The sequence below is a fragment of the Triturus cristatus genome, chromosome 10, assembly GCF_964204655.1.
Source record: "Triturus cristatus chromosome 10, aTriCri1.1, whole genome shotgun sequence".
In the NCBI taxonomy this organism is placed as follows: Eukaryota; Metazoa; Chordata; class Amphibia; order Caudata; family Salamandridae; genus Triturus; species Triturus cristatus.
The window spans coordinates 1,056,465,293-1,056,478,530 of record NC_140593.1 but is presented as its reverse complement, the minus strand read 5'-3'; the positions used below and the strand labels follow the sequence as shown (position 1 = coordinate 1,056,478,530).

General features: G+C 42.7%; 1 protein-coding gene across 3 annotated transcripts in view; it reads right to left on the bottom strand.

Annotated features, from left to right (window-relative positions):
* The window catches only part of LOC146796555 (cytochrome P450 3A24-like), a 318,208-nt gene that overhangs the window by 209,192 nt on the left and 95,778 nt on the right, over positions 1 to 13,238 (bottom strand). Inside the window, exon 1 of one of the 3 annotated variants that reach the window (XM_085629190.1) lies at positions 8,830 to 9,041. The exons of 1 other annotated variant lie outside the window; for it this stretch is intronic. In XM_085629190.1, the coding sequence (XP_085485316.1) occupies positions 8,830 to 8,906 (77 nt within the window). In that variant the 5' untranslated portion in view covers positions 8,907 to 9,041. Of the gene's footprint in view, positions 1 to 8,555; positions 8,729 to 8,829; positions 9,042 to 13,238 lie in introns of those variants that run through there. One more of the 3 variants, XM_085629189.1, reaches the window with a different exon arrangement.

Below are 13,238 nucleotides of genomic sequence, written 5' to 3'. Positions count from 1 at the left end.
CCAACACATTTAACAGAACTGACAACATGAGCCGAATTGATTATGCTATGTTATGTTGTTTTATAAAGCGCATAGCTGCCCCAGCAAAGGGGCATCCCAGCGCCCAGCGATTTGAGAATATGGCCTGATGTGTTGGATATGACAGTTGAAGCCACTACAGATAGCGATCACAACCCCCTTGAACTTGCCATGACTAGTATCTGGACCATGAACACCAACAACTTTGATGCAAAGTTTTCGACCAAGGAGATATGCCCCACGTATAACAGGCGCCTTAAGTGGACGCGTGTAGCTATTGATGCCTGCAAACTTGAAGCTATAAAACAAGCACTCCTGGATAGTACCAGCAAACTTAATGATATACTATCTCAGCGGGATGAGTTCTCATTGGTCACGACCATCCATACGTCCTTGTTTATCAAGCTAGCTTCTTACTTCAGCCTCCCGAAGTCACACCGTAAGAAGCCATCTGACAACTCTCAACTCTTTTGGTTTAATCCGAAATTCAAGAAACTGCGGCTTGAGCTGGCAGCTGCAATAAGAGCAAACCATGTAGAAGAGCTACGACTGGCCAGGAAGCATTATAAGATAGCACAGGCTGAAGCAAAAAAGGAGTGGACCCAGAATCGTTGACTCCAAATTCACGATGCTTGCCAAAGGAAAGACTCTCAGTAGTTCTGTTTGCTATTCACGAGGGGTGATGCTGAAAAATTCAAACCACTAACAAAGAACAGCCCTGAGGCTGCTTGGTTTGAAAACTTTTCAGCAGTCTACACAGGATCGGAAGTGATAGACTCTGAAGGCCCCCCGTGGAGCATAATAGTGTTTAGTTTAACAGCAACCTATTCTCCGTAGCCGACATAACGCAAAGTATCTGCACCATAGTTAAAAACAAAGCCTCCGGCCATTATGACGTACCTGGAGATATTTTTCTGAATGACATCCTGAACTGGACCAACTATATTCAGATACTAGCAACGGGAATTGCTGATGGGGCCCCGATACCTCCGTCATGGAAGGAAGCAGAAGTCATCCCGGTATTCAAGAAGGGGGTCCGTTGGCTATCCTCCAACTGTAGGCCTATCAGCTTAATTGATGGTGTACAGAAGGTCTTCTCCCGTGCTCTACTTAATAAAATCACCGACTGGAAGGAGGAAAATAACATACTATCCCCCTTCCAAGGGGTTCAGGAAGAAAGTCAGCACCATTGATCAAGTATTCCATTTCACCTTGCTGGCTTGGAAGACAGTGTTAATAGAACAGGGCAGTCTTTATACTGCCTTTATCGATTTAAAGTCAGCTTTTGATCTCATACCTAGGCCTAAATTATGGCAGGTTTTACATGACCATGGGCTCCCACATGATATCCTGGCCTTTTTAATTTGGTTACATGAGGACAACTATGCACAGGTGCGATGGGGAGACCAAGGGCAGCTGTCAGATCCAATCAAGGTTGCCAGAGGGGTACAGCAGGGTTGTATCCTAGCCCCCACCCTATTTTCGCTTTTATAAATGGAGTGGTGAAGTACCTAGCAGAGGTCTACGCAGAGGCCCCCACATTGGGGGTGTAAAAATAACAACTTTACTGTTTGGGGATGACACCCTGCTGGTTTCAAAAACCCATAGTTGCCTCCAGCTGCTACTCGGCCATTTCAAGGCCTTCTTCGGCTTGAGAGGACTGTAGGTTAATACCTCGAAAACCAAGCTTATGCTGATAAACCCGCACAAATCGTTCAAGGGCAAATTGTTGCTAGGGGGGGATCCCTCTGGAGAGAGTGAACACATTTGATCATGTGGGTGTATCCCCTGCGGAGAAAATTTCCTGGAAACATCACATTTCAAAACGAATCCTGCAGCAGAGGAAAACCACAGGGGCATTGATAAAGGAAACAAGACAGATAGCAGCATTGCTACAGATCTATGACCAGAAAGTGGTAGGTTCAGCTCTTTACGGGACTGGACTTTGGGGGTTTGACAACTTTGAGGGCCTTCTCCGTACAGAAAGCAAATTCTGGAGGTCGCTCTGCTCTCTCCCACAGAGTACTCTGCTCCTTCCCCTACGGCTTGACATGGGCAGATCCACTATAGTGGATAAAGCAAGACTACGCCCCTTCTTTTTTAACTACATTTGAAAAAAACACCTGAGCTTATCCACTTTGTGGCTGCCCTTGAAGAAGTTTTTATCCTAGATCGGTTAAAAAAAATTGAATAGTTTAGTTACATCCAGACACTCCTCTCCGAGGTAGGCCTGGGGAATCTGTGGGCACAGTCCAACATTAGCTTGCTCCCTAGTAGAGACTGCATCAAGACCTGCTACTGGAATTGGGTGGACCAGAGAAATGTCACACTAACAGGTGGCCGTCTTACATCAGAAATTTAAAATTCAAGCTACCAAGTATGTATGAGCAGTACATGGAGGTCATCACCATCCCGAATGATAAAAAGTTATGCATTCAATTTAGATTTGGTACCCTCCCTCTGAAATCGTTTACAGCGACCTGGCACCGGGGAGCCGCTGACGCACTCTGCTGCTGTCCTTACTATCCAGTGGCCCATGAGACGATTAAGCACATTCTCTTTGCATGTCCACTGTACAAAACCCCGAGGCTCAAATGGTTAGCCCCCCGTCTGCAGGCAGATGGGTACTCGATGCCACCAAGAGGCACTACGTATTTTAAAAACAGACTCCAAGCCATTAATAGCTTGCGCAGTAGCCACATTTCAGGGGAAAATGTGGCTTATTAGGAGGCTCAGATCGAAGAATGGCTAAACCGCTGTCTGCATTCTTCCAACTAGATACCTTTCCCCATTAGTTTATAGCCACAGTCAGATCCTCATATATCAATAGCAATTGAACCTGTAACTATGTTATTGTGATTGTGCACAAGAATTGTATGCATAAAACTTTTTTGGCTCTTTGTACTATGGCAAAGTTGCTGATCTATCTTTCTATTCATGCTTGTGCTAGGGGATTAGTACTGGAAGCTGTGTTTGCACTGGTTTCTTAATATGTATGTAATATGGTACCCCTGCACTACACGCACTAGCACTTTTTTTCTCCTCTACCTCTTCGCGAGGTTTCATCCGTGAGAGCAATATACTGAATATAATTCTGTCCAGATCTTTCTTTATTCGTATGAAGGTTTTTTTATCAATCAATTGCCTGCATGCCTTGCTGTTCTAATCGTTGCAGCCATTCAGCTGGAATATGGACATTGTGCTCATAATATATTAGTCCTATGATTTTAACAATGTATTTTTATAGCATATGTCTCTGGACTTTTATGTAAATTTCGTAGGGCTCCAACAAGTGTGAGTCTTTTATATGATATACTCCCACCCTACGTCCCAATTTTAATCCATTTTAATCTTTTTTATGAAGCTGCTATGTCTCAAACTGTCAGCTAACTTTGTTTGTAGAACATATTAATGTATTGTATGTGTTGGCAAATGCATTACTTTATACCTTTCGCACTTTGATGATTGTAATGACCGAATAAAGTTCTTTGACTGGATGACATATTAAAATACATACATTACATATATTACATATACTATTCATCACATATATTGGACGACACTAGACATGACGTAGACAACAAATTATATAATTCAAGAACGAATAAACAAGTTCAAGTTCCAAAATGTTAAAGACGGAAAAATCAGTGAAAATGAAAAAGGGCCTGTTTTTTTCACGTCTTTAACACTTTGGAACTTGAGCTTGTTTATTTGTTCTTTGAATTATATAATTTGTTGTCTACGTTATGTCTAGTGTTGTCCAATATATGTTTTGAATAGTATGTGTAATATATTTAATGTATGTATTTTAATATGTGTGGTCTATGACACACTTGGTCAATGTACTTTTGTGTTAACCATTGAGATTTTCAAAAAATTGACTTTGCAATTTCTTATTGAGACAAAAGAATAAAATATGTTTTTTCAGTCACAATGAGTGTCACGTGTGATCTGATGGAATAAATGTTGACTAAATATCAGTATTGGCATGCGTGTTATTTTGAACAACAAAGCAATGGCACATTGGCACAGTTTATGGGGCAGAGAGAAAACCTTCCATTGAACTCAGAAATGTTCTCTATGTGTGAGAAGGGGCAATCGAAGTTTTTAGAAAAGTTATGTTATGAGAGTGTAATAGAGCCTCATAGATTATATGGTAAACTTCATACTTTTACCAACCATGACTGCTTCTCAATAAAGATAGATAAGTTTTAAAATAAAGTGTGCGCTGCAGGTCTCTGCTCCACCGCTCAGCAGAGTTCCTGCTTTGCTGCTACTTACTATAGCAGTAAACCGCAACGAGTCAGAAGCACTGGGGCTGGTCAGCAGCTTGCTTATACTTCCAAAGAGCAGATACCCATCACTGAGTGGCATCCCTGGAATTGACTTTTAGGGAGGGCACAAATTTGGCCACAGATAAAACTATTGTGGCCACCTACATATGTATTATCTGTACACATCTGCTTATAACGTTTAAATCTGACTTTCAATGTACTTGTGTGACAAATTGAGTGGGGCAAGGTGCAGTGTCCCTTTTTTCAACATCCCAGAAAATTCAATACCTGTATTGGTGGGGCCCAAGATGGAACCAGGACGAATGAAGCAGCGGCACAGGCCCCATCTGGACCCCGTTAGAGCTGATGCTGCAATTCCCTCTCACAGTAAAAGGCTTTACAATAAAACACAATGGGTCTAAATCCCAAATAAAGGAACAATATGGGCACAGATTTACATCTACACCTCTTTATGATGTTTTTCCTAATCACAATCATTCTGAGTAGTACCTTGAAAAGCAGGTGCAGATGTGCTGAAGGAAACATCATGTGACAATTACCATAAGCTCCTATTCTGTCAGTGCAATGTTCTACACAGCATTCAATTCACATGGGGGTATGCAGTCTCACAATTTAAAGGTCTACCTCAACACCCAGTAAGTAGGGTGGTGATCCGTTCCACCTAAAGGAATCATGTTGACGGTGGAAAGAGGGTAGATTGGAGTTTGGGAATGCACACAAACATGATGCATTTTCAGACCTAAGGGCCTCATTCAGACTTGGGCAGATGGAATTAGTACTTTACTCCCGTCATGGCGATGGTAGTCCGCCTGCCAAATTTAGAGATGTCACCAGCCCAGCAGACATCTCCTGCATTTCAAGGATCCACAGTCATGGCGGTTCCTATTAATGCATTGAAAGTTTGATGAACGACTCCATCAACATGACAGAGCAATACGTTAAACTTTTAATTTTTTTGAAATATATTTTTTTAAGAAAATCCCAAAGTGGGATTTTCTTTTCGGAAAATAAAAAATAAAAATTACGTCTCCAATGGGAGTTTTCTCCCATGTTGTTTGAGTCATTTCAGTTTTCAAAGCCGCTTACAGACAGGGAAAAGTTGCCATTTGGTCATCCACTCTAAATAGGGTAGCAGTCAAATGGCCATATCTCTGGTGGCCATTACTCTATTGGACTGTCAGAGATGGAGTAGTCTCCGCCCTCTATGTACTGAAGTTCCACCTGACTCTAAATGAGGTGAGTGGAACTTTTCTTTTGGTGGAAGGGTACGTTGTCACTGTTGAAATGGAGTACCCTCGCCGCCAAAGTCTAAATAGGGCCCTATGTTAGCATTTACAGCCAAAATACATTTCTGGATCATTAGACCCAAACACTAAAAGTAGGAACTAATTGAAATGGGAGAAAAACAGGAGACAATCATTCACAACTGGTCAAATACTGAGCTTCTCTCCTGCAAAGGTAGAAGTGAGTTTGATGCCCCAGTAGATGAAAGGATAGCTCAGTGGTTTTAGTTCAGCTGTGGTAGAGATACATGTAAGCTTTGCAGGTGTGACCATCCTGTTAGAATAACAGATGTTGTGTAGTGGTTCCATATTTTTTGATTGTCTATGGGCTGCTAGATAGGTTTATATCTCGATTACAGCGCGTTGTAGGATGGTACATACTAGTTAGGTGAGGAGCGTTTTACCTTTATGTAGATTAACTTGTTAGGGAATTACATAAGAATCAGGTAAGTTTAGGTTATCCTAGGTATTTTGATCGCAACATCCTGCAATTCCTCCTAGTGCAGTAGGTACATTTCAGTATAGTGCGCATTGTGTTGTTGTCCATGCCTGACGCACGTATCAGCGTGGTTTAGTACCGTGAGACCTTTAGCAAGATATCTTCGGCGGCCCTCTTCTTACCGGGCATGAATAGCGTTCTGCCCTTTTAACATTTCTCGCAACACGAGCCCGGTAGTGGATGTGACAATGTTCGAGTCACAGTACCACATGTGAACAGGTACGCAGCATAGCTGTTCCTCGTTGCCCTATGAGGGTCATAGAGCAAGCATTGACACTGAGAATTCAGTACAGGTATTAGCAGGACGGCTTTGCCTTTAAGTGGCTTGCGCGTTTGTGCTTGGCTGCCCCGGAGATGTGATTCCGGTCCCGTAGTAGTTCGTTGGGACAGGATGTAATGACATTGTTATTTGCCTATTCCACAGGTTTCCCACTTATAGTATCTAGACAGCATTTTTTGGATTGTCAGAACGCACTGTTCAGAGGTAGAAAACCAGGAGACCTTTCAGCTACTATGTTAGCTGTCTATACATAATTATTCTATCCTGGTTGTAGATGCTCCCCTTTGCTGGGTTGGTCATTATCAGAGTCAGTGACCAGTATGCTTAGCCCTAGGGGTCCATGATGTTATATATATCATATATTGAAGTGTTCTCTCTCCCCCTTCTATTGAGTCTTGGATGATATTTGGTTGCATCGAATCAGCCCTTAGAGGCATATAAGTATTTTATTAAGTAACAGCACACGCACATATGGGTTTGATGATAGTTTTAACTTCCTTTCCGCCCCTCTTACAGGTTTCTGTGGTAAAATAGTATTCATTAGCAAGTACTCTGAAGTTGGAACATTTGGGGATCTGGGAATATGCTGTTTTGAAGGCATACATATTGGAGGTAAGATCTAGGCACATCACACTTAAAAACTTGATACCTTACACTTATACATCTAGTGCCTACCCCCCTCTCAGACACTCATTCTTCTTTGTGTGACTTTTTTAGCACTTTCCCAGTCTTACAATATTGGATACCAGTGCCACTTACTAAACATATCTACGTAGAAACACTGAGATTGAATTCCTGACGGAGTAGTGGACGCTTTGAAACCCTACAAGGCCGGCGTTAGCGAGCTGCGGGTACCCTGACGGTCAGTGGGAAGTATTTGTGGGTTACTACTTAGGATGGTATGGTGCTTCTTATGCTCTTATGCATCACAGCTGTTCTTTGCTAGAAACCTTTTTCTAATTTTATATTGGTATATAAGGTAGCACATGTAAGGCAGAACTTTCAAGCAAGTATCACACAGTACATACGGTACATGGTCTATTGTCTCTAACACCTTTTACTTTATTGACTGCTTGAGCATTGGTGGTGGTTGTAACTTGCTTTGTATAAACCTTAAAGGCTTATTACAAATTTTTCTGTAAAGAAATATATTCTGTTCGGGCTGACCTTCTAGAAAAAACTTCTTCTGTTTATTCCTTTACAGATACCCTTCCTCCCCTCCCCCCTACACTCACCTCAAATAAAGCGGTGGTCCTGATGAAGGTGGATATAAATTAAAAATCCCACCGAAACATGCATTGGCCTGTTTGTACCTTGCCCAACCCACACCATTACAACGGAGAGTTCTTTCATATATTGTGTCCGTTCAAACCAGCAGTGTATGTGGTTTGTCGAGGTGGTCACGTATGAGATGAGAGTATGATAGTGGGTTGGTGTGCATGAGGGGAGAAAGGTCAGGTGAGGTTGATTATAGGGGTAGATTTTTTGTAATAATAGATACATGTTTTCTCATTGTTGCTTTCTTGTCAGTTGTTTTTTTGTCAATTTGTTTTATTTGTATCACTCAATATGTCACCATGTGAAAATATTGTACGATAGCATCTTTGGTGTATATATGATCTAATAATAAGTTTTAAATGATGTAATATTGTATTATTAAATGAAAAAAAGAAATTACCTTTCAAAGGCATATTAATATGCTTTAATAATTAAATAAAATATACATATTATTATGCACATGGTTTAATATTGTTAATATTGATTAGTCCATGAAGCCTTCGTGGAAGAAATACAGGTCGTGTGGGAGTTTTTCTAGCTATTCATTGTTTCCCCCCTTTCTCCTAGACCTAAAGGTATTTCTAGGGGGTACCTTTTTCTCGTTAGAAGAGGTGCAGTTTTTACAGCCATTTATTATAAAAAATAACATGTCACTGTTGTCTGTAAAAAGAACAGTGGAAGTCACCTTCAGGTTCTGTGGTCTTACAGAGGCGCTGGGCATTAAGTCTTGTTCCTCTCTGTGATCTTAAAACTCTTTAGTGACCTGCAATATTCTCACAACGACCAGAATTTTATTCAGTGCACAATAATAAAAACAATATTAAATGTATATCACACACATGCCAAACTTGTCACTCTGAGTTTAATAACAGATGTTTTTACACAACAATCATTTTGTTCACCTTGGAAAGATAAAAGACTGAGCCAGCCCTGTCAGGATCAAACTTGTGGCTTGCAAGTTATGGAATCCACTGAGCGCTGCAGCTGGTGCCCAACCCACTTGGCTTTTGAACATTTCTGAATGTGGACGAATGTGTCCCGTTTCCCGTCGTCTTCCTCCTACTAAACTCTGCCACCCCTCAAGCAATAGCATGTAGGCTGTTTAAAGCTTATGAAAAAAGATTGCGGCTCCTTCATGTTGGACAGCCAGGTGAAGCATCACCGTTCAGTACTTACAGAAATGAGACCGTCACGAGCACAACAAGCAGAGTCCACGTTTCCATGGAGAGGTTTGAAAGAAAGTCCATGGCCATGGTGCCCGGTAGAGTCCGCGCTGCCTTTGCCCTCTGGCTTGAACCTGTCTGAGGTGAACGCTGTTTTCAGAGCTCTAGTGGCTCGTTCTTGTAGTGCCCGTTCCTGTCACTGATTAGTCCACACGTAAACCAATTGCAAAGATGCTTTTCTTCTGATATGCTAATTTCTCTCGTGCAGGATTTCTAAACGAAACAGACCTGATTACATCACCCGACTGGAACTGTTTGTCCCGGAAATGTCGAGAACTATTCCACTAAAATAAACTTCTCACACGCTGCCTCATTGTTAGTCAGTAAACAACCTTAGTTAATTGTGTCGCCTTCAGATAGTTATATATATTCATCAGATAGTCACAAGAATTCACCTTGATATTAAATTACAACCAAGAGCTTAACTTCACCTATTCTATTGATCTGTCGTTTACAGTGTTTTGAGGCAGTGGCTGTAGTTGCACCACTATTAAATTCCTTTGAAAAACCCAAGCCCCTAAAACAGCCAAACAAGAACCAAACTTTCGAAAGAGACAAATTAAGCAAACGATCAAACCAGCCTTCGGTCGAGGGTAAATTAAGAGGGGGGTCTGACGTGGTTCCAAATGCTATAGAAATGAGCCGCCAGCTAAAGGGCACGCAATGTTATAGCAATTGTCACGTAAACATATGGTAATGTTTATGCTATGTGAAGTAACAATGCATATGCGGGGTAACAGCATTTGGCCAAGTGCAAAAGATAACATTTGAACCCGAGGTTTCTAGATAAACACTGTGCAATTCTTCCATTGAATGAGTTTGCCTTGTCTTTCTTTTAACACCAAGCACAATGTCTTGTGTTTCTTTCAGGAGCTTAATTAACACTGAGTTAAATTAATACACACATTACCTGCTCTCTAGGGAGGAGCCTAACGGACTGGTTGTGAGCATCTGTGGAGAACAGCCTAGTCACAGAACCTCATGGCATCTTACCAGGGCTTTAAGTATAGCCGGGTCCTGCCGGTGGCCAGCACCATCAGTTCTAAAAAGCAGGTGCTGAGACGGGTCCCTATCGGGCTCTCTACTTTTCCCCTCACTATCAGGGTGAAAAAACAGAAATCTTACCTCTGCAGCAGTCCCACCCTTTACTGCCTCCGATGCAACTTCAGAGAAATTCGTTATACTTCTTTCAGTTTCATCATTTCAGAATGGAAGCATTTTCAATATCATATAAAACGAAGGCATAGTTGCATATTTATCTTATGCAACTAACAACCACTGGCAAAGCCAATAATCCTGGTTTGTTGCAGGTGTAAAGTCAGGGCACAAGTCCTAAAAAGAGAAGTGGGGGGACTTACCTAGTTAATCAGTATGCTAGTGGCATTGCAGCGCGTGGCATCGCAGCGCGTGACATCACGACGCGTGACATCGCAGCGCGTGACATCACAGCATGTGACATCACAGGAACTGGCATCACAAGAAGTGATATCAGATCTTAAGCCCTCACATGTATGTTTAGCAGATGTATCATGAGCACATTTCGAGCAACTTGCAAACCCTCCTGATTTAGGCAGAAGAGTCACTCTTTTGTATGCTACACATAAAACAATGTTACCTTTTGTCAGCGTTAGGTTTTCTCTAGCCATAGTGCTTTAAAAGAAATAGTGATATTTACATTATTACAACGCCTCCTCAGGAGTAGTAAGCGCTATATAAATGCTATTTTTTTTGTGCAAATACTGGGAAACATCAACACATCTGATGTTCTTACAGTGCATGCATATTTCTTAACAGAGCCTGAACAAAGTGAAAAGCTGCCTCTCAAGTATGTGTGAAGTGCTAACAAGGTGTGAGCCTTTGATTCCTCTCTGCTGCATTTGCTTCTAGGTGTGAGGCTCCTGACTGCTGCCAGCCAGGAGACTCCAACAAAAGGAGGCCTGATGACCCCTCAAATTCAGCCATTGTTATGGGCCCAGCACGAGTCAGAAATAAGAGAGCCCCATCTCATCCCGCCTGCACGCACGCTGTTGCAGATCAAAAGCACATAACAATGTGCAGGCGCTGCTGAAAGTGTCCCAGTGTTTGGAAATTACACCGGGACGAATTCAGCATCTTTTTCTGTGGGGCCCAACTTCTTGGCAGGGTGGACGGTGTCCACCCTGTGAAAAAAGTGGGGGGACGCCGTCCACCCGCGTGGACCCCCGACTCGTGCCGTGTATAAAGTTATTTGTTGTATATCTGGTCGTAATGATAGAAGCAGCAAAATACCATTTCGGCGGCACACTATGCTAAACACAGATTTTTTTAGCTTAGGTGTTTTTAAGCCACGCCCTTAATTGCATCGGCCACGCCCCTTTGAGAGACCCCAAATTTTTTCATCCCACTTAAAGCCCTGCATCTTCCCAATAAATTCATCTGAATCCCCGCGGGGTGAAATAAGAAAATGCAAGAAGACTTCAACGCACCACTGCTGGCCCGAATTTCATCTGCTGTACAGGTGGGCGGCAGGACAGTTAGGATCTTGGATAACAAGGTGTGAGCACAAAAGGCTTGGCTCATTTTGGGCTCCTCGGTCTACGATGACCTTAGACTGAGTCAGAGCTAGGCATCTGGCTCGAGCCTTACGTCCACCTCCAAGTCAGTGTTTCCCAGCCCGTGGGTCGCGATCCACCGGAGGGTCACAAACTGATTTTTAGTGGGTCACAAAAGTCAGAGCAATAAATAAAGATGTCCTTCAATTCTGTGTTTAACTTGTCACACTTGAGGCGATTCAAAGAGAGAGGTCAAATGTTAGGCTGCTTTCGGTTTTTTTAACATGAGGATTGGTGTTTACTTTACTTTCTCTGGTTGCAAAGTGTTTTTGAAGTGATCTATGTGCCAATGTAACATGTTGTTTATTGCAATACACAACAAAATGTAAATACCTGTAAATGAACTGTATGCATCCAGCAGTTAGAAAAGCAAAAACTTAATCACTATTTTGCAATTCTGAAGTGTGCTGGAAACAGAGATTTTAAAGGGATCAAAACAAATCAAGACACATACTTTGTGATGCACAAATGATAAATATTCACAGAAACCCGATTTCTGCACAATATCCTTTGTGGGCTACCTAGTTTTATAAGTAGGACTGCATGTCTGTGTACATTTAGTGGCCATTTCAATGGAAAATGTGCTGTCTGTAAATGACAATGTGCAACCTCACGTTGTTTTAGTTATATTCAAAATCGCCCGCATCATTTCTATTATAGCTAAGTGGGTCATGAAATTTATCTTCCCAAAAAGTGAGGTGTGGTTCTAAAACGTTTTGGGAACCACTGCTCTAAGTACGAAACATGAAGCCAATTCAGAAAAATAATGGTTGCTAATTTTAAAAACACACACTCTTTGCATTTTGAGACCCAGACAATATCAATAATCTGATTAAATCGTGATTGCTTTCAAAGCTTTGCCATTTCATAGAGCTTTAGTAAAAGATGCTACTGTTGTTGGTAATCAGGTAGATGGGGCAAGGATTCAAGTAAAAATAAAACTTGCTCGGAGAAATCCCGAGTTAATATTTACTAACTGTTAAAATTGTGATTGGGGTCGCACAAGTGTTTGCCACATTCTACTCAGATTTATACGCGGCACGGGAAGTGATCGCCCCGCCTTTAATCGACGCCTTCTTTCGGGACATCCCTCCTCGCCAACTGTCTGACGAGGCACGGGATAAACTGGAGGAGCCCATCACGTTAGACGAGCTCCGCGCGGCGCTGATGGCTACCCGCCCGGGTCGGGCCCCCGGACCGAACGGATTCCCCGGAGACTTTCTGCGGCCCCTTATGCTGACGCTAGGCCCCTATCTGCTCCAGGTTGTACAAGAGGCCGAGGAGACTCAACTGCTACCACCTGATTGGCGACATGCCGAAATAGTCGTGTTTCTGAAGCCGGGCAGACCCCCTGAGGATCCGGGGACGTATCGTCCCATATCATTATTGATTTTTGAACCTAAACTACTGGGAAAGGTCTTGGCCAATCGTCTACGAACATACATACTAGAGCTGATCCACCCGGACAAATCAGGCTTAATGCCGCATCGGGCAACGAGGCATAATATCCGACGGTTGCATAATGCGATAGCAGAAGCCCATAAGCTAGGCTGCCCGGTCGCGGTATTGCTGGCCGGTATAGACAAGGCGTTCGAAACCCTTAGTTGGGAATTCCTTTTCCGCCTCCTCGAGGCAGTAAACTTTGGTCCCCGATTCCGGACGTATATCAAGCATCTATACACAGGTCTTACGGCGTCGTTCTGGGTGGCCGGTCATCGGTCGGCCTCGTTCCCGCTCCTTCGTGGCACCCGACAAGGATGCCCACTATCCC